At 37.7% G+C, this 21,043-nt stretch overlaps 2 protein-coding genes across 2 annotated transcripts in view; one reads left to right on the forward strand and one right to left on the reverse strand.

The window, feature by feature from the left end:
* Window positions 1-7,198, forward strand: part of NT5DC1 (5'-nucleotidase domain containing 1) — a 133,848-nt gene extending 126,650 nt beyond the window's left edge. Inside the window, exon 11 of the mRNA XM_019623966.1 lies at window positions 5,415-7,198. Coding sequence (XP_019479511.1) covers window positions 5,415-5,530 — 116 coding nt within the window. The 3' untranslated portion in view covers window positions 5,531-7,198. The remainder of the gene's footprint in view (window positions 1-5,414) is intronic.
* Window positions 7,199-11,431: 4,233 nt separating this feature from the next.
* Window positions 11,432-16,424, reverse strand: TSPYL4 (TSPY like 4). Its single transcript, XM_019623967.1, has one exon. The coding sequence runs from the start codon at window positions 14,732-14,734 to the stop codon at window positions 13,493-13,495; it is 1,242 nt and encodes a 413-aa protein (XP_019479512.1). The 5' UTR covers window positions 14,735-16,424; the 3' UTR covers window positions 11,432-13,492.
* Window positions 16,425-21,043: the final 4,619 nt, after the last annotated feature.

Consider the following 21,043-nt stretch of genomic DNA (forward strand, 5'->3'; position numbering starts at 1 on the left):
AGCAACGTCCTCCACAACTAGACTGAAGAACAAAAGGACAGCAACTTGTCTGTTCCCCATCCCCCAATTCCCCAATTAAAAAAAAAAAATCTTTAAAAAAAAGAAGCAAGATAAATGGAGAGCATTGGGTAAAATGATAGATCTAAATCTGAGTGATTACATTAAATGTAGGTGGCTAAATATTGTAATTAAAAGTCTGAGTGAAGTAACAAAACCCAACTATGAGCTATTCATAAGAGACATATCTGAAACATAAGGACACTGAAAGTTTGAACAACAGAAGATGGAAAGAGATACCATGCTAACATTAACCAAAAGAAGATTAGCATTCGCTATATTAATGTGAAACAAAGTAGACTTTAAGGGGAAAAAAATCCATTAACATGAAAGAGAATCACTTCATAATAATAAATTGTTTGCAGAAATATATAACTGAAAGCCTGAGGTGTTCACCAGGGCCCTGCTCCTCTCTCAGTTTAGAACTTAATCCCTCCCTGTTTTCTCAATATCAAGAAACTGCCGAAAAATCCACTCTGCTTTTCAGAGGTGTATGCTTCAGCTTGTTTCTTCGTTTCCTGAAGTTCCCTTCAAAATTTGGGAAAGATCTTGAGAAAACCAGCGGGGTCCATTTTTCCATCCCTTTCTTTATAGAGCATTCCTAGCCCCTCGATTTGTCTTTACAGCCCTTCAAGACTGACAAAAGCTCTACCATTTTTTTGCTCCTAGCAACTGCCCCTGCCCCAGCCAGAATTCAAGTGCTTAAAGGAAAAATCAGGGGCAGAATGTCCGCTCACATCTCTGCTTGTTACCCCTTCCCAGGAATTGTGTGTTCTCAGGTCTTGGTTGCTTCTTCCGCTCTCCAGTGACTTCACTCTGATGTTTATATTTTATCCAGCTTTACTAGTTATCTCACTTCCAATTTAGAAATGAAAGTACACTTAAACTTCTTCTTTCTTAAACTGAGGATGATCATGCCAGGCTTTGTTCCCTCCCTCACAGGAGGGATTTGAGAGAAAGTAAAGCAAGATAATTTATTTGAATTATTGGTAGTAGGATGATGATGATGATGATGATGATGACACCACCACCCAAACATATGTGGTACCTTCCCAAAGGTCCATCCTCTATGCCATTATACAAATCTAGTGTGTCAGTATATTCTCCTCAATGAAATAATATCTCATTCTCATTAGTTTCAAAAGAATGGTTTATTCTTTTTATTCTGTTCCATGCTTACAGAAAATTAAAGAAAGATAACCTAAATATATTGGCTTGTCAGAAAAGTCATGACATATTTTGTCTATGTTTTTCAAAGGTCATTTATTTATATAAAGAACAAAGATCAATCAATGATATATTGCCCGTTTTGTTCGATAACCTTCTGCCATCTTTCAGTGAGCTTCATAATTCCTCGTTCATAGAAGGACCTGTCTTTATTTGCAAAAAACTGAACAAGGTGCTGGTTTACAGCCTCATCTGAATTGAACGTTATACCACGCAAGGAGTTTTGAAGAGCAAAACAAGTGGAAATCTGATGATGCAAGGTCAGGGTAGTATGGTGGGTGTGGCAACACATCCCATCCAAGTTCCAATAGTTTTTGACAGGTGATCAGACTTGTGTGTGGTCTCGCGTTGTTGCAATGGAACACAACTCCTTTACAACTAACAAGCTCTGGACATTTCTGGATGATGGATTCGTTCAAACTGTACAGTTGCTGACAGCACACATTCGAATTGATTGTTTGGTTCCTTGATAGGAGCTCGAAAAACATGACACCTTTCAAATCCTACCACACTGAGAGCATAACCTTCCTCTTATGAATGTCTGCTTTCGATGTCATTTGAGACGAATCATCATGTCGGAACCAAGACCATTTGCACACCACATTGTTGTAAACAATCCACTTCTCATCACCAGTTATCAGTTGCTCCAAAAAGAATCATTTTCCTTATGTTTAATGAGCATATTGCAGATGTTTATACGTGCCATCAAATGAACTTCTTTGAGTTGATGTGGAACCCAAATATCGAGCTTGCTTATGTATCCCAGCTTCTTCAGGTTGTTGTAAATGCTTGAATGATGGATGTTCAATGTTTCTGCAGTCTCTCGTGTCGTGTAACTTGGGTTTGACTTGATCAATGCTTTTATTTTGTTGTCATCAACCGCAGTGGGCCTCCCTGACCGAGGAGCAACGTTGAGATCAAAATCACCAGCACGGAATTCCGTGAACCATCATTGGCAGTGACGTTCTTGTAGAGCATTTTCACCATAAACTTTATGCAACTTTTCACAAGCTTGACGCATGGTCTTCCCTTTATGGAAGTAAAACAAAACTGCCAGTTTGGTCTTCCATCTTCAACTTGTTGTAAAATCTCCAAAACTCAACCAAATCACTCAATTTTTTTTTAGAATGAAGCTAGAACTGTCAGCTGTCGAATTGGCATAGCAATAACATAGATGCAAATGACTCTAGTACTTCCAAAAATGAACTGGTGCCATCTGTTGTAAACATGTGTCATGACTTTTCCGACAACCCAGTATTTCTTCCTTTTACAAATGACTTTCCTGTTAAAGAAATAGACCTTGTAACTTGAAGGGAGGTGCCATCTGAGAATTAAATAACTATTATTTTTAATTTTTATATTTCATTCTTTTTTTTTGAAGTGACTCAAATTTATAGTGAGAGAGTACAGTAGTGTGATAATGGAGGTCACTAAATTATTCTAAGGTACCTGGATAAAAACTGTTCAACAGGCTCTATTTGTAAAATAGAAAGAAACTCAATGAAAAGTAAATCTCCATTATTCCAAGATTTAAATATTTCTCCAAAGAACTGGAAAATAACCCCCTCTTTATCTTCTGTGGTGATCATCTCTACTTACAGAATATAATAACATCAGTAGCCTCCCATTTTCATTTTCCAAAGGCTTTCTCCCACAGCACCCTGGAAAAGAACTTGGCAGGGCCTTTACCTTTCAATTTTTCTCAGGAGGAACTATTAAATAGGGCTTACCAGTAGTCAAACAAAGCTAAACAAGTACTGACTTAAAAAAAATAATAATAAGTACAGTATGTAAGGAAAGAATGAGAGAGAACTGGTATGTCATTTTTAATTATTTTGATGTCCAAGACTTCCTTAAAAAGCACACTGTCAGTTTCTAAGTTAGCACTCATTGCTATGATTACATTCTCTTAAAGTTACCTCTCACACACAACTTGAAACTGATTATTTCAGTAACATACAGAGGGTGCCAAAAAAATGTATACACATTTTAAGAAAGGAAAACTGTATTAAAATTGTACTACTCAATATATACCGATAAAAGATGAATACAAGTCACATTTGACTTCTGCAGTTACAAGAGATGCTCAAAGTGGTTACCATCAGCGTCCAGACACTTCTGATTATGGCAAACTACTGCTGGAGCAACGTTAACCAAAGTGTCCACTTGTATGCATTTTTTTGGTACCCCCAGTATTCAGTAAAATTGGATACTGCTGTGTAATTTCCCTCCATGTAAGAAAAATGGCTGGAAGAAAAATAATGCGATGGCCATTGCTTTAGACATGTTGCAGATAGAATCTTTATATAAATGTTATCCTACTAATATCTTTTAAAAGTCCCAAGACAATTGTGTTCTGTGTTATTTTACATTGAACTTATTATTGTTTAAGAATATATTTCATTGTTTCACTTATTTAATTGTTATATAATATGGTTGTTGTTATAGTGTATTTAGGACACAGAGTTAATAGAACACTGTGGTAAACAAGAATTTGGTTCTTTGTGTACCTTTCACTTTTCTTCCAAATAGTCATCACCCAAAGACTTTCCTATAATAGAGATGTAAATGCTTTCTTCTTGCCAAATCGCCAGTCTAGAGATCCTTGTTTTAGCAGAACAGTCATATGATCTCAGTTTGGCTAGTTCATACCAAGATTTCTTAATAGTAGTAGACCTTTTCTGCTACCTGGGAGAAAGAATAAAATTTTTGTTTTAAATGAGATAGGTAAAATACAAACCTGATATTCCCCCTCTGCCTCATAAAACCTTTTGGTATTTATGTAATGTTTCTTTCTTCATGGATACCCTGTTAGACTTAGTTATCTCATTGATATTTAAATGTATAGAAGCCATTTTGACAGATGTTATAAAATTTTGCACATATTGACTGTATACATTACAAAGGTGATCAGTTTATAAGCATTATGATAACTTAATCACTTTTTACCTTATAATAGAAGCTATACAGAGACTTAAACATTTACTTTCGAGATGTATAGGAAAGACAGAAAAAGATGATTGGCTCAACAGTTAGCCTGTATCATTAGGTGGCTTATTAGAAATCCAGGACCTCAGATGTATAATTTTAAAAATTCAGTTTTATCAGTTACTTTCCAGTGCCTTTTAATGCACAGTTCAAAATACATTTCAGCTAACTGAGCAGTGAAGACCTGTGAAATTCACTAATACTGAATATTTTTTTGTTTACAGTAATCTTAGCCTCCTCTGGCATCAGAAAGGCAGTATTCCTTCTTCCCAATCTCTAGCACTAGTTTTCTCCTCATAAGAATTAACTTCTTGGGCCTTCTGGCATTTAGTATAAAGTATAGTTTTTATTCTAGTGTCATTCGCAAAATAGTCAGTACTACTAAGTGATATTTTACTTGTGAAATTTGTGAAATAAGGATTACTGCCTAGTATCTATCTGCATGTGTAATGAATATCATGATATGACACATATCATAATGTTTCAATTATAATATTTCTGACACTGCTTCCTTGAAGAGATTTGAGGAGAAAATATCTGAAGACTAGCTTTTGAGAGACTTATATGAAGATGTCAAAATGTCCCACCATCAACAAAGTATGCATTTTATGTGCTTTCTCCTGATTTCCCTGTGGCTGTGTATGTATAATGTTTATCATATGGAGAAATTTGCCACATTGTATATATTAGAATCCTTATTTAGCTGGGAATTAAAAGATTATTCTTAGTAAATCTATTATTACTAAGGGCTATGAAAATTATTAGTTCTCATTTACCAATTACATGATCCTCTGAGTAAGGAGAGATTTTTAAATTAAAAAAAAATTCAGATGGTCATTCCTATTTTATATGTTAACTTTTGTGTGTGGGGTGTATTAAAATTAAACTCACTAGTTTGAGCTCTGAAGATGATTTACAATATCTCTAAATGTAATTTGACTTTAATATTATTTTAAATTTTATAGGGAAAGACATCTACACTCTTCATCCTAAGTACAACCTATCCAGGTGATGAGAGAAATATTAAAATTATGAAACTCTAATAAGTTTTATTATCAGTGACTATCAAATTTTGATGTTTATATTTATGAAAGACCTTGTGAGATCTGCAGACTAATCAAATTGCTTTTGTTTTTTTCCAGAATTACCCCTGGACTACAAGTTTACAAGATTCTCTTCAAACAATTCAAAAACGGTTGGCTACTATCCACACCCTCCGGTGGTTTTATCAAATGATGAAACACTGACAAACAAGTAACTTTCCTCTACTGAAAAATGAAGTGAAGTACCACATATGCAGCAAATGTACTGTAAAAATTTTAATTTAAAAAAAACTGTAAAATGCTTTATAGGAACAAATCCTTAATGAAAATTGACCAAGAAATTGATATGTTTTTCCATAGGTCACTTTTCTATATAGATCATCTTGGTGCCCAACAACTCTCATTATAAAATCTCAGTATCTTAGAACTGAAAAGAACCAAACCTTATTAATATGTTATATACCAATAATTCTGAGATTAGAATTCACCCGGGTAGATACGCGCGCACATACACACACACACACACACACACACACACACACTCTTACACCTGTGCCTAGACCAGTGGATCTCAGAAAGTGATGTCCCAAACCACTAGCATAGCTAACATAGCATCACCTGAGAGTTTGATAGAAATGCATTTTTGCAGGCCTCACCCCAGACCTACAGAATAAGAAACTCTGAAAATGGGGCCCAGGAATCTGTGCTTAATGACAGTGTGATTCACGCTAAAGTTTGAGAACCACTGGCTACATCATAACCTCCAGAGACTGGTTGAATTGGTCTGGGGTTATAGGTGAGCATTGACATCTTTTATGTCCCCGGGAAAATGTAGCCAGAATTGAGAACAACTGATCTACACCAACTTTTTCAATTTATACCCAAGAACACTGAGTCCAGTGAGGTTAAATGATTTTTCCAATCTGTCAGGCTTTATGCTATTCTTGTGTTTTCAAAACAAGGAAATAAGAGAGACATGGTTTCTTCTAAAACAGCACAACCCAATATGGGACAGAGATAATACCAGAAGCCAACTATTTCAACCTCCAGTGTTACCCATTAGGGTTCCTCCTCCTCCCTAATAACGTTAAAGGCTGTTTAATTCATTTTCATTCACTTTAAAGCATGTATTCTCAATGGGACAAAAATTGATTCTTGGGGTGAAAAAAAATAATTGGATAATGCAATGGATTATAGCCCTCCAAAGCTAAACATTACCCAATAAAATCTTATTCCTTAGTACTAATTTTTATCATTATGAAAAATATAATTTAAAGTTAAATTTATTAATTAAATTTGAGTTAAATTTTTCTCCTTAGGATGGGGGTTGATAATGAAAAAAAAAAGTTGAAAAACTGCTTTAGGAGGTTTTATAGGTATACTACAATTCAGGATGATTGTGTTCTATGGGCTATGTATTGTCATATTAGTAGCTATTGGTTGCAAAATGTTTGGAGCCAGATAATGTTTACAGTATAAATCCTGGCCACTCTTTATCATTTTACTCTGTTCATCATGGACCTTATCAGGAAACACTGCATTATTTTACCTGGACTATAGCAGAGAACTTAGCATATTGATGCATGCAATGAAAAGATAAATATTTTGTTAAAATTTTTAAATGCTCAAATCATCCCAAATATATTGTGGGGACAGGTGTCTCAGGGTAGGTAAACAGTGGCTGAAATTACTTCCTCAAAGTCAGTAGCTTTGTTTGATACCTACTAATAAGCATAAGGTAATGTATTTGGAGTTGATTTCCAAAATCTCACTGGAATATAATGAGTGTACATCAAACTTAAGGCTAATTGTTAGATGCTGTCTAATGTATACATTCAATACACATTTGAATTCTTTTAAAAATAAACCTATTTTTCCTTACATGTTTATTTTGTAAATGGCAAAGAATAATACATCTTTAAATGCTTAAAACTGCTATTGTTAATATGAAAAATGAGAACCCCAAAATAAGAAGTTAATTGTTTTTCTGGCCTCGGAGGACTGAAAAGAATTCACTCAAATCAGAAGTTCTAGTCCTACTTTTCCTGGTACCTACCTAAAGAATCTGAACAAGTTACCACCTACTTTTACCTCAGTTTCTCCCATCTTGTGAAAGGAGGTTAGAGTTTCCTTCCACCTTTTTAACAGAAATAGTGCTAATGATGAAGGTTGTTTTTCTGTTGGACTGTAATTAGACTTTCAAATTTTTATTTCATTATTTTAAAAAGTGCCAGTGTTTCTAATTGGACATGAAGATTAAAAATAATCATCCAAAAATGGCACTATAAAAATTAAAAGGAGAGTATTAGAGAAAAAAGATACATATTTTTTAATAAAGTCGTAAGTAAGAAAACAGGAAAATTGTGCAGATAGGCAGGCTTAAGTTTATTATTAGCATACAGGCAAACATTCATCATCTAAAAGTAACTGGCAAGGGAGTTGAGATTTTCTTTGCTGGCTACTATTGATCTCATCAGCAGAGGAAAGATCTGAATGCCAGTGGTCAAAGGGTTTGGAATTTAGAATATTGAGGTAGCGGAAACTTCAATTGAACCATGAATTACAATCTAAAATCATCTACTTCTGAGCTTCTTAAACTCTAAATTAAAATCAAGTAGTATTTTCCCACCAACATTCAGATCCAACAATTATATATATGATATGATATATATCTATATATATCTCATATATATAGGTACATATGTATGTATATGTGTACACATACTTTTAGTGAACTTGTTTGAAAAAACTAAATCTGTGATTTTATATAAAAAATAAGCATAAAATGGAATGTCAAACTATCTCTTTGGATATAACAACTCTGACTGTTAGAATCACATGGATAGGTTGTTTTTGGGTTTTTTTGGTTTTTTTATAATGTGGTGTTGCAGTATTCATTACCTCTTCTCAGGCTCTTAATAACAAGGTTATCAAGAGGTGGCTTCCAGATTAGTGCAAGACTGGGATATATTCAAGAGTTAACTCACCCACTGCTGCCCTTGAAAATCCTTGGGTATGGTGCAGTCCATAAAGGGTGAGTTCCAAAAGGTGAATCATCCTCAGAAATAATGGTAAAAATTTAATAGTAATGAGTGCTGATTCCTCACCAGGTTACTTCATGTACCTTCTTTACTCCCTACTGCAACCATATGAGGAGTGCATAATGATTAAAATCTTACAGATTAGGAAATTGAAATTCACAGAGGTTAGATAATAGGCTTCTTCAAGTTTGCCCTGTTACTAAGGAACAGAGTCTATACACGAGCCCAAGTTTGACCCCGAAATTCATACTCTTAGCTGATTGATGCATAAAGTCTTCAAATATTAGATCTAGATTGGGGCAAATTTTTAGTCTAAAACCACACTTCAATTTAATAATCACACCATGCTAGGACAAGTGAGGGATTAGAAATGAAGACACAGACTGTCCCAAAGGAACTCAAAATTTTATAAAAAATATTAACTGTCTGTAACATGTAGAACCTGGAAAAGTAAAATAGAGAACCAAGAATCAAGGGAGTTTCTACAATGTATAATGCCCACCCTTCTTGGAACCCACATATGCTAAAGTCATCAACAAGCAGGTCTACTCTTTCTTCATACTCAGGTTCAAATGTTCACCTTGAATACTTAGCACATTTCCTGCTCTGCTGCTGAGGAAACCAAACTGGAGAAGGAATAATGAAAACTGGTTCAGGTAAACTTAGTGGAAGATGGGGTATCTGGGCCTGTAGAGAAGTTGGGTCATTACTTAAAATGACAACAGTAGCACAGACTGCTTGACAATCGGGTTCTTGTACCAGGCTCCTGTTCTCAAACTCATTTTTTAAAAAGTTATTTTACTTTCTTGGTACTTAGGCCTTGGTACATTCTTGGTAAAGATCGAAGCTTTATAAAGCTTAACAAAATTTAATAAATTTGAGAAGGAATACATCCCTAAGTATTGCCTGTTAAAAGCAATCACCATGTTGAATTAAAAAATATTCTCTAAATTTAATAGAGATCAACATTCCTTTACAGTTTCTAGCAGCTAAATTTCATAAGTATATTTCAGTTCCTTTGGTGCATTTACTCCCTGTGATACAAAGAACAAACTGCTAGTTTCCGTCATTTATGCAGCAAACATCAAGATGGCATGTAAATTCAGGAATGTTTCAATCTGTAACTATGGAATCCTGCACTGATTTTTTTAAAGTACACCTTTCAAAAACCACTCATGAATGGGTTAAAAATAACCTTCATCTGAGGCCTAAATATGCACATAATTAGGGTTTTCCTTTTTTTTTCATGCCAAATTTAGTACAGACATCTGTGATATAGTGGAAGGTACCCTCATTTGAAATCAGAAAATTTAACCGTTTGTGTGACTTGCATCTTAAGCAATTTACTTCAACTTTCTGAGTCTGTTTTTACAACTGTTTCAATGGAGATAAAAAATTATGTCAGGATTATGAAGGTAACTTGAGAACACACAAGGAAGTGCCTGACATATGTCAGATCTCTTGAGATTGTCAAACCAGGGAAAGTTTATCTGAAGCATATCCAAGGCTCAAATTGTGACTCCATGGGGCAGGGAACTCAAGAATCCAGGTAGTTTTTTTGGTTTGTTTTTATGATAGAAACTGATTTAAGGAAACTTAAGTCAACTGGAGATAATGCAGAAGCAGCAGCAGGAGTAATTGGAATGAAAGATGGGGGCCTGATATCTCAGACCATTATTTCTGACCTTGCAAAAAGTCAGAGAAGCCTTTTGTGGGTCTGGCCTGAGCTAAATGTCCAGAAATGGTAAGATTGTCATGTAGGGACCAGGGCAATTATGAAATTCGTCACTACCAGTCAGGGCAATATGGCCTGAGCAGACCAAAATGATTAATACGCATTTCTTTGGTGACCAGAGGATGACAGACCCTCTTAACTGGTTTAGAGGTCTGCATAAAGAATAACTTGTGTCTAAAATTAAGGAAAACAAGGCAATGCAAAGAAATGAAACAGGACTATAGGAGTGAATCAATTTGCTAGTAAGTACAACCTAAAGAAGGCCTGAGTCTAATTTTATTAGACTAAACAAAATAGAAACCATGTTAATCTCTTAACAAATGAGTGGCACCAGCCTAACAGAGAAATGAATTCCATTGGTTAGACTGAAGCTGATACTAAACCAAGGGCAACAAGATGACATTTTCTGATTATATCCATAACAGGATAAAAGATAATGCTTGAAACAGGTGGTTGAAGATGCAGCAATCACTGAATTGAAAAAGTAAAATGATCATTATAAGAGGAATTTAGGATTAAGATGGGTGTAGAGCATGCAAAAGAAAACTTAGCTAAGTTTTCCAGACCTAGAAAAATTACACTTCAGCAAGTAGAACTTGTGAGAATTGCACCAAGAGTCAGCAAGTCTGTTTAACCGTAGATCTAATTAACAGTCTCTAACGCAAATCAGTAATTTTGAGTCTTTTGTCAAATTTTTGTTTAAATGGCTAAAAATACTTGGGTCATTCACTTTCACAGATCTTGCAGTATCCATAGCCCTCTCTACTACAGAGAACGCAGAAGGATTTATCTCCCAAACCTTCAGGTAATAACTGATGAACAGCATTACATTCCTGCTCATTGAAGTTGTGATGCCTGATACCATTTGTTTCTAGACATTATATTTCAGTCATAGTTTTTTTTTGTTGTTTTCTCTTTAAAATACCACCCTCTTGTTATGAAAAGAATTTAAGTAGCACTTACAGAATACACAATGGTTAATTCTTCTAAAAGTCTATCTTAAGCTCATTAAGAATGAGACCAAGGAGGGGATTCGATTAACATAAGTATAGTAAACAAGGATGCTGCCTGGAGAACAGTTTTCTAGGGAAAACAGTTAAGTGACAAATCAACAAATGACACTTCAATTACCACCCAAAACTGCACTGGTTATAAAGGAAACATTATGTTCGTGAGTATGCGGCTGCAGTAGGCTGCTTATTTACCCTTTTCCAAGCAAAAAAATCTGAGGTTTGGTGGCTTTTTTTTCTTTTTGGATTTTAACTTCAGGATGATGCTTACTGTGACCATTTGATAACTAATGATTTCTCATCCTTTAATTAGTCTAGACAACACAGACAGAACTTTATTAATTTTTATTTTTTAATGAAAACAAATACAGCAGAGTGACAGATTTTATTTTTTCTTCAAGCACATAGAAGACAAAAGTACTGACGATCCTTGTTTAGTTTGACAGAGCAATTCTACAAGTACTTACATGGGTTAGGAACACAAAATACCAAGTACCACATTACTATAGGGCAAGAAATACCAAGTAAGACAGAGTTCTGTTTTTCTTCTTGAGATACTTTCACAAGACAGTGACAATTTGCAAAATTTGACTCTTCAAAGATCACATTATTCAAATTATATTTCTAAGAATAGAGCTATATATGAAGAGACCAGAACAAGCTGATATATTATTAAAGTCTTCATACTGCACAGGAAACAAGTTTGATATTTTTTGCACATGTTCTCAATTACAAGCAAAAAGCAGGCCTATAAATGTCAATTCTGCCAGCAAGCAAAAATGAATTAATAGGATTTTATTCACAGTGAAATAAGCATATACCATTAATCTTCCACATATAAGGTCATTCCTAGAATAATAGAGAGAAAACATCTAGACTTGGATTTGTGTGTATAAAAATCTACTGGTGAATTCAAGGATACAGGAAAAATTGGAGGAAAACTCTCCTTCAAGCATCCTCTTTCAACATTAACCACTTTGATTCTTCGCACCTCCTGGGAAGAGCATCAGGCCTCCACTCCCACCCCTGACCCTGCAGGGATCCAGTCTTCCTTGACTGCCTTTCCAAACCCGCCCCACAGCAGGCTCATTTCTGTATCTGGGCTTTCAGTTTCTCCAGCCGAGAGCACCCTCCCCACTGCTTAGTAACTAGACCTCCTAAGCCCTCAGGGAGCTTAGGGCAGTGCCTTCAGAAGGAAAGGAGAAAGGATAAGTGTGGATGTCACCACCACCACCACACCCCTCCCTAAGTAAGACAGCCCTGACAGCACTGTCCCACCTTTTGTTTGTTTCTGTAACTACTTAAGAGAGAGGATGGGAGCAGGGGAGGGAGAGGAAAAGGGAAAAGGGGGCAAGGAGGGACAGGGACAGGGACAGGGAAAGAGACCAGAAATACATCTTCCTCGGTGCCCCCAGGTGGTTTATTGTCTAGGACTCAGAAAGGCTAACTGTTGGAAGGAACCCCATTCCAGCCTTGCTTTGGGCACTCACACATGACTGCCCAATCTTCCCAACAGCCCATTGGGTTTATGGGTAACCATTTGGGAAGGGAGCAGTTCCTGTGTGCTGCCTGGGGGCTTAGATCCACCGACAGTTCCTGAGGAGGCAGGCCATGGTGACCATGCAAAGCTCATCTGAAAGGCTGAGAATAGGTTTGGGTGGGCCACAGCACAGGCTTTCATACTCACCAGTACCTGGTCACGATGCAGAGTGACCAAGGACATTACGAGGATCAGCAGAACACACCTCATCTGTTACCTCATTCATGCCTAGTAGCCACCCATCAGCCACCTGCTTATTCTGGCAAATAACCTGCAGGCTGGATGGCACAGGCCCAGGAAAGCAGCTGGGAATCAGTTAGTGGTAGCCCAGAAAGTCCAGTTTGGGTTGATGGCTGGCATCATCCATATCAGCTTCATCTTACAGCAGTGACACTCGGAGAGCTCACCATAGAGTACAGGGTATCAGGAGCAAAGCCAGCATAGTTATGAAGCCCGGGAAGTTATTGCAAATATATATATATATATTAAGCTTCCTTGTGGAAGATAACCACTTAAAAAACTGGGAAAAGACCATAGTCACAGACAGAGCCCAAGGCATGCAAAGGAAGTCAGTGCACATCTATGGCATCATGTGCTTGGCATAGAAGCAGTGGACGGCCATGCACTTGGAACACAGAACGCTTTGCAGAACAGCACCAAGGCCCAGAGGAAGAAGAGCATAGGCATGTAAGCAACAATCTTGAAACTGACGGAAGATTTAGAAGAACCGAAGAACAAAATAATCCAGTGTGAAGAGAAAGCAAATGGAAGATCGCATGCTGTTGGCTAAGCACAGAATCCAAGAGGAGGTGGTAAGGAAACTTGTGCGGTAGCTTCTCACAGGTCAGGAGTTAGCCAGACTGGAACCGGAAGGACCTGGGGCTCTCCAATGGCTGCCTTGCTGGGTCTCGAATTCCTCTGCGAGGCCCTTCACCCATCAGGTAATATTGTAAGGGGTTGGGCCACAGTTCCGCTTTGATGATCTCAGCAATCCTGTCGAATTCTAGGAGGCTGTGGTCTGAGAACCAGTTGAAGAAACTGGGGATAGTGTTCCCTTCCCGGTTCCTGTGGATATGGGACTGAGGGTCTTGGCCCCGGTGCCAGCGGACTGGAGTGGAAAGGGACACCACCCGGCCGGAGGATCTGCGCTCATATTCCTTGACCAGCCCCTCATTTCGGAAGTAGGGGTTGCTCTGAAAGATGAACCTGAACTTGCAGCCTGCTCTAGGGTGCTTAAGCTCCTCAACTTCCAAGTTGATCATGTACCTCATCATGTCTTCATCTTGGCCACTGATCATGGGTGACAGCTGGGGATGGTTCCGAAAAGCAGTGACCCAGAAGCCCGGGATATTCTGGATAATGAAACTTCTGCGCTGCATGTGGAGCCTTCGCATCCGGCCGAACTTGCGCTCCAGCTGAAGGAAGGCCCTGTCTGCCTGGGCATTTACGTTGGACAGCTCCTGATCGATGGCCTCGAGCGAGTCCATGCAGTTATTGATCTTCGGGCCCCTGGCGCGTGTCTCCTCCTTCACTCCTCCTACCCCCTTTTTCTCCTTCTGCATCATCTTGTCCTCCACCACCTCCTCGGCTACTCCCTCCTTTTCCGCTGTCGCTGAGGCGGCGCACTTTTTTGTCGTCACTTCCTTGGCCTTTGCCCCAGACATCATCCGAGGCCCCAAGCCCCCTGCGCCACAGGCTTCTAGCGCCTTCTCCTCCGCAGGGTCGCGCGGCTCTCGACGCTGACAGCCATTTTCCTGGCTATTGTCTGTCGCCGCCGGGGCGGAGGCAGAGGCTGCTTCCACGCCCTCCGCGGGTGGCGGAGCCTCTTTCTGGCCCGTCTTAGTCGTTGCACGGCTGCGACTCCCAGCAACTCGAATGCGGAGCACAGGGCCACAGCCCCAGTGGGCCCGAGACGCGCCTCCCTCCGCGGCAGTCTCCAAACTGCCCTCACCTGTGCTCGCCATCACCTGTGTCGCCTCGGTTTCCTCGCTCTGGTCCTGGTTCAGGTCCGGATGTCCTGGAGCATCGTCGGGAGTAGCAAGGCCGCAGGTTTTAGCGACAGGATGGTGGGTGTCCCCATCCCGGATGCTCATTTTGGTGGAAGTCTGACTTGCGGGATGGGAGAGCGATCCTGGTCCTCTGCAGAAGCCGTGCTCCGCCCCTCGCACCACCCTTCTTTTCCTCCCTGGGATGATGCTGCCATGGCAACCGGTGACGTCAGGACAGCAGCGCCTTAATTTCGCGCGAGAACTGCGACTTGGGATTACGCTCGTCAGTCAAGAGTATTCTTTTGTCTTTGTGTTACAAAATGTTTTTAATTTCGTCAGTCTGGTAAACGTTCAGTTTGCATAAATGGATGCAGACCAAACTCAAGCATGTGAGAAGTGTGTTAATGGGATTTCTAATACCCTGAATGAATTTCTAAGGCACCTAAGCTATTGTTAAAATATTTGCTTGAAAGGTAAGAGGTTAGTTACTGTCTGTTCAACTCAGCTCATAGGGATTCTCGTGTATAATCAAGTAGATTCAGCAATTCACAGGCCTTCCTTTTTTAATGTACAGATTCATGGCTATTACCAAAAATTGAGATGAATAGAGTTTGATTATTAAGAAAAGCGAAGTATTGCTGTGTTAAGTGTGATCATTTAAAAAATTACAAGCAACTAAAAGGAAAACTTCTCTCATCCTAACAAGACATACAATAAAAGATAATTTCAATTTCTTACAGATTTTAAAGTTTATATACAATACTTTGGCAAACACCTGCAAAGCAACTGGACAGTATTCCCTCTTCACTTTTAACTAATGTAAGTGGGAAAATGTTGTATTTTCCTTACTTAGAGGTGAGTCACACAGGAGCAAGTGTGCAAATTTAGCCTTTAAGCATTATAGGAAGAAATGTCATTTCAGGGGGTTTTAATTTCTAAAGTTATGCATGTTATATGTTGCTTATCCTCAAATTATAATCTTAATCTAAAAAAACGTTCCTGCGTCATAATGCCTGTGGGCATGAAGCCAGCAAATATTTGCCAAAATTTGCTCCTGTGATAATTCACTACAGGGCAGAAAATAATTGTTTTCAGACCCTGAAGCTATTAATTGTCTTAATTAAGATATTTCAATATTAAAATATTTACTTAAGTAAGGAAAAGTTACTGTCTATTCAAGTCAGTTAGCTCATACAGTTCATTAGAGTGATGTCAGTACTATCTGCTATTTTGTTAGCTTGTTGGGAGTTTGAAAATACTGGTGTTAATCATTAGAAAGATCCCCAAAGGAAGGAAAACTAAAAGTTTACATACTTTTGTTTACTGTCTTAAATTTATACTAGAAAATTATTATGATTGTAACTCTGTAATATAAACTGCACTACAGAGCACCCCAGATTATGATCACTTTCAAATAAGGGCTCAGAAGAGGATCCAGTAAGAAGTAAGAACTTAGGGGAAAAGGATTTAGAGAAAAGCAGCAGGTATATTGAGATTTCTAGTGAGGGAAGTAGTACAGACCTATGGCAGCTAAGAATGAGATACTAATGGAAAGGCACTGGCAGACATTATAGAGAAACAGCTCATCATGCAGAGTCAGTTTAGCTCACAAAGATTTTCCAGAGAATTCATAAACAATTAAGATTTTTTTTGTCCCGCTACTCAGCCTACTCAAGGATAGACTGTCCAGGTGACTACTGCTAGCTAATCAGTTATCCAATAAAAAATTGGGCAAAGACGATTCACTCTTCCAGTTGTACAATTATTTTTCTCTCTCTTTCCTCTTTTTTTAGAAAGATAAATCCTGTTTTTGCCTTTGTGAGATTAAAAAATCAATCTAATTAAGTGACTTTGTGACTTTGAGTTATTCTTTGACACTACTCTGCCTTGTTTCTTTTCCTAAAGAATCTTTGCACTGTTGAAAGATTCTCTTGGATTATAACCTGAGCCAAGATGTAGAGAACAAGGAAATATTGGATTAAAGTTACTGTGCCATGCAGGAAAAAAAGAGTTTGCTATTTACAACAGAAAATTAGAAAATTGCATAAAGCTACTACCTGTGAACTTTTTTTCTCTTGTTGTGTATACCAGAATTTTTTAAAGATTTATATCTCCACTACTTGAAACACCCCTGTCCTTAGCTTTGCTTATTCCTGTCAATAGAATCGTTTTCCACTAATAACAGCCTTTCCATGCTTTAAAACTCCATTCAAAGCATTACCTCATGTAGATTGCAGTAGGCATTTTATAAGCATTAATTTCATAAACAGGGGCCAAGGAAGCACAGAGAAGTTAACTCCCCAATGGTGAGACATATATTAATTGGCAAATTGCCTCCTTCCATCTCCTGTATATAACCTTCCTTAAGCACCTTACTGTCCTGATAGTCCTCTGAATTTCTATAGCTCTTATGAGTTTTGCCATCTGTTACATCCTGCACGACATGAGCAGTGGGAAAATGAGAGGGGGCGGCGAAGGGTTAAGAAACAAAAGAAACAGTAGTCAAGAGTTAAATAAGCATGGGGCCAAGGGTCTCCAGCCTCATGGACTAAGAGCCCCGAAAAAGGCCGACACACCACTTTTATTTCTCCACCTACCCGGAAGTAGCATTGTTCTCTCCACAGTCTGTGAGTCGCATTCCTGCGAATTTGCTCAAGCCAGATTACCCATGCCTGCAAGCTGCTATTACCGAGAGATAGGACAGATGCTCTGCCTTCACACACCCTATATGCATAGGACCCCAGGAAGATAAGATTATTATGCTGAGGACAGATACTATGACACCATTAGGTCACTTCCCAAGCAGGTTGAGGAAGGAATGTAGCTACAGAGGTAGAAAATCTTCAGTCTCTTTGAGGGGCGAGTGAGGGCTCATGCCCACCTCCATCAGCCCCGAGATTTCTCCTAATGGCCTCCAACTGACCATGCCTGGCTTAGGTTGTTCCTCCCACGAGGAATCTTACCCGTCATTGACTAACCAGCCATCCTTTGGAGCCAAACGGAGACGCAAGGTGTATGAGCAGTGACCTCAAAAGGGTCAGTTTAGGGGTAAGCATGGGGGGACAGACAGCTGGACAGCTGTGTGGCAATAGCCATCCAGTTTAGTACATATTTATCTTCTATCTTTAATTTTCTTCATTCTTTCATGAAGGTCAGTTTCCTCATCCCAACTAGACAGGGATGGATGCATAGTGGTTTCTTCTACCTTAGCATCTACTATAGTATAGCCCAGAAGATTTTAGTGAAACTTAAAGATTTAATTTAAATGAAAAATTTTAAAGATTTTGCCAAAATGAATACTATGATTACGCTGGTATTTCATTTTGAGTTGTATATATACATACATATATATATATATATATATATATATGTATATATACACATATATAGTAGCTATGACTCATGTTTTACATTTTTTGCATATTAAAATATAGGATTTTTGTACTCAACAGCGCCTGTTGGCAATTGGCAGTAAACCTCACATTAAGATACCTTAATAAGTTATGATTCTATAGAAAAATATCCACAAAAAGGCCATGACAATCTAAAAGGTAATTTTCATTTGCTACGGGACAAGGAGTCTAATAGAAATTCAAACAAATTAATACAATCTAATAGAAATGACTTTACTAAAGTACACAATAAATACTGGAAATCTTGTAAAATATTTCCTATTATTACTCTCTTGAACAGCAAGTTTGTTTTTTCAGAATGATATAGCTCCTGGTTATATATTCATTATAACAAATTTATTTAGTGTCTTCTATACATGAGGCACTTACACATTTAAATGTGTTATTTAATCCTCACAACAACCATGTGAGGTGATAATATAATAACCTCTATTTTGCTTTACCTCAGAAAGAAGTGAAGCAAGGAAAAATTGAGTTGCTTTTCTAAGGTCACACAGCAGTGATGGAGCCAACATCTTAACCTAGGTAATCTGATTCTATAACCTCTTCTCAGATATATAGTTTGCAAATATTTTCTCCCATTCCATAGGTTACTTTTTCACTGCTGATTGTTGATAAATAAAAATTCTTGAGTATTAGAAAGGTTTGTGTCACAGATTAATTGGCAATTGTTTTAATTCTTAGTGTTAGGTAAAGATAATGACATATCTTACAATCAATGTTTTAGAGTAGACAGAATAATGAGGTTGTTTTCAAAAAAATGTAATGTATAAAACAGTGAAAAAAATGTTTTCATACGTAAAATAGTGCTAGGTTCTAGGCTTACATAATAATAGTTTTTTTCATTTACATGAATGTTTAGCACTGGATAATTATTTTATATCAGGCACTGTCCCTCACATTCCAGGATGTTTAGCATCCCTAATGCCCCTAATGAATGCCAGTAGCATCCATATTCATTGTAATAACCAAAATAACTGGGAAATTTCCCAAACACCCCTTGGGGGGGAGGGCGTACATATACACATTGATAATCAGTTTTTTAAATGCTTGTGAATATAGAATTCCCATTCCTAGTCACTAGGGGGAGGAAGTGGTCTTTAGTTTTTGTGTGTGTATGTGTGTTTTTTTACTTTCAAAATTTTTATTAAATTTATTGGAGTGACAATGGTTAGTAAAATTACATAGGTTTCAATTGTACATTTCTATAACACATCATCTGTATGTCACATTGTGTGCTTACTACCCAGAGTCAGTTCTCCTTCCATCACCATATATTTGACCCCCCCTTTACCCTCATCTACAGCCCCCCACCTTCCTTACTATCTGGTAACCACTAAACTGTTGTCTGTGTCTATCAGTTTTTGTTTGTCTTGTTCGTTTGTTTTATTCAGTTTCATATCCCACATATGAGTGAAGTCATATGGTTCTCGACTTTTTCTGTGTGACTTATTTCTCTTAGCATGATAATCTCAAGATCCACCATGTTGTTGCAAATGGCAATTTTATCTTTTCTTATGGCTGAATAATATTCCATTGTACAGAGGGTGCCAAAAAAATGTATACACATCTTAAGAGAGGAAAAAAATATTAAAATTGTAATACTCAATATATCACCAATAACAAAAGATGAATACAAGTCACGTTTGACTTCTGCAGTTACACGAGGTGCTCAAAGTGGTTACCATCAGTGTCCAGACACTTCTGATTACAGCAAACTACGCTTGAACAACGTAAACCAAAGTGTCCACTTGTATACATTTTTTTTGGCACCCCTGGTATATACTAATATGTACCACATCTTCCTTATTCAATCATCTATCAAAGGACACTGGTTATTTCCATGTCTTGGCCACCATGAATAATGCTGCAATGAACATAGGGGTACATACATACATCTTTACAGATAAATGTTTTTAAATTTGGGGGGGTAGATACCCAAGAGAGGGATTGCTGGGTCATATGGTAATTCTATTCTTAATTTTTGAGGAACCTCCATACTGTTTGCCATAGTGGCTGTACCAATTTACATTCCCAGCAACAGTGTATGGGGGTTCCTTTTTCTCCACTACCTCTCCAACACTTATTATTTGTCTTGTTGATAATTGCCATTCTAACAGGTGTTAAATAGTATCTCATTGTGGTTTTGATTTGCATTTCCCTAATAGCTATGAAATTGAGCATTTTTTCGTATATCTGTTGGCCATATGTCTTGGGAGAAGTTTCTGTTCAGGTCCTCTGCCCATTTTTTAATAGGATTGTTTGTTTTTTTGTTATTGAGTTGTATGACTTCTTTATATGTTTTGGATATTAGCTCTTCTCAGAGATGTTGTTTACAAATATCTTCTCCTATTCAGTTGGTTGCCTCTTTGTTTTGTTGATGGCTTTTTTTGCTGTGCAGAAGCTTTTTAGTTTGACATAGTCCCATTCGTTTATTTTTCCTTTACTTCCTTTGCCTTTGAGGTCAAATTCATAAAATCCTCTGTGAACCCAAGGTCCTTTGCTTTCTTCTATGAAATCTACTGTTTCGGGTCTAATGTTTAGGTTTGATCCATTTTTAGTTAATTTTGGTGTGTGGTAACAGGTGGCAGTCTGGTTTCATTCTTTTGCATGTGGCTTTCCAATTCTCCCAGCACCCTTTATTGAAGAGGTTTTCTTTTCCCCATTGTATGTTTTTGGCTCCTTTGTCAAAAATGATCTGCCCATATATATGTGAGTTTATTTCTGGGTTCTCAATTCTATTCCATTGGTCTATATGTCTGTTTTTTTGCCAGTACCATGATGTTTTGCTAATTGTCTCATTGAAGTATAAATTGAAGTCAGGGAGTGTGATACCTCCAGCCTTGTTCTTCTTTCTCAGGATTGCTTTGACTATTTGGGGTCTTTTGTGATTCCATACAAATCTGATGATTTTTTGTTATATTTCTTTTTAAAAAATGCCATTGGGGTTTTGATGGGGATTGCATTAAATCTGTATCTTGCTAAGGAACTGGTCTTTAAA

Source organism: Hipposideros armiger, unplaced genomic scaffold (genome assembly GCF_001890085.2).
Source record: "Hipposideros armiger isolate ML-2016 unplaced genomic scaffold, ASM189008v1 scaffold_571, whole genome shotgun sequence".
Taxonomy (NCBI): Eukaryota; Metazoa; Chordata; class Mammalia; order Chiroptera; family Hipposideridae; genus Hipposideros; species Hipposideros armiger.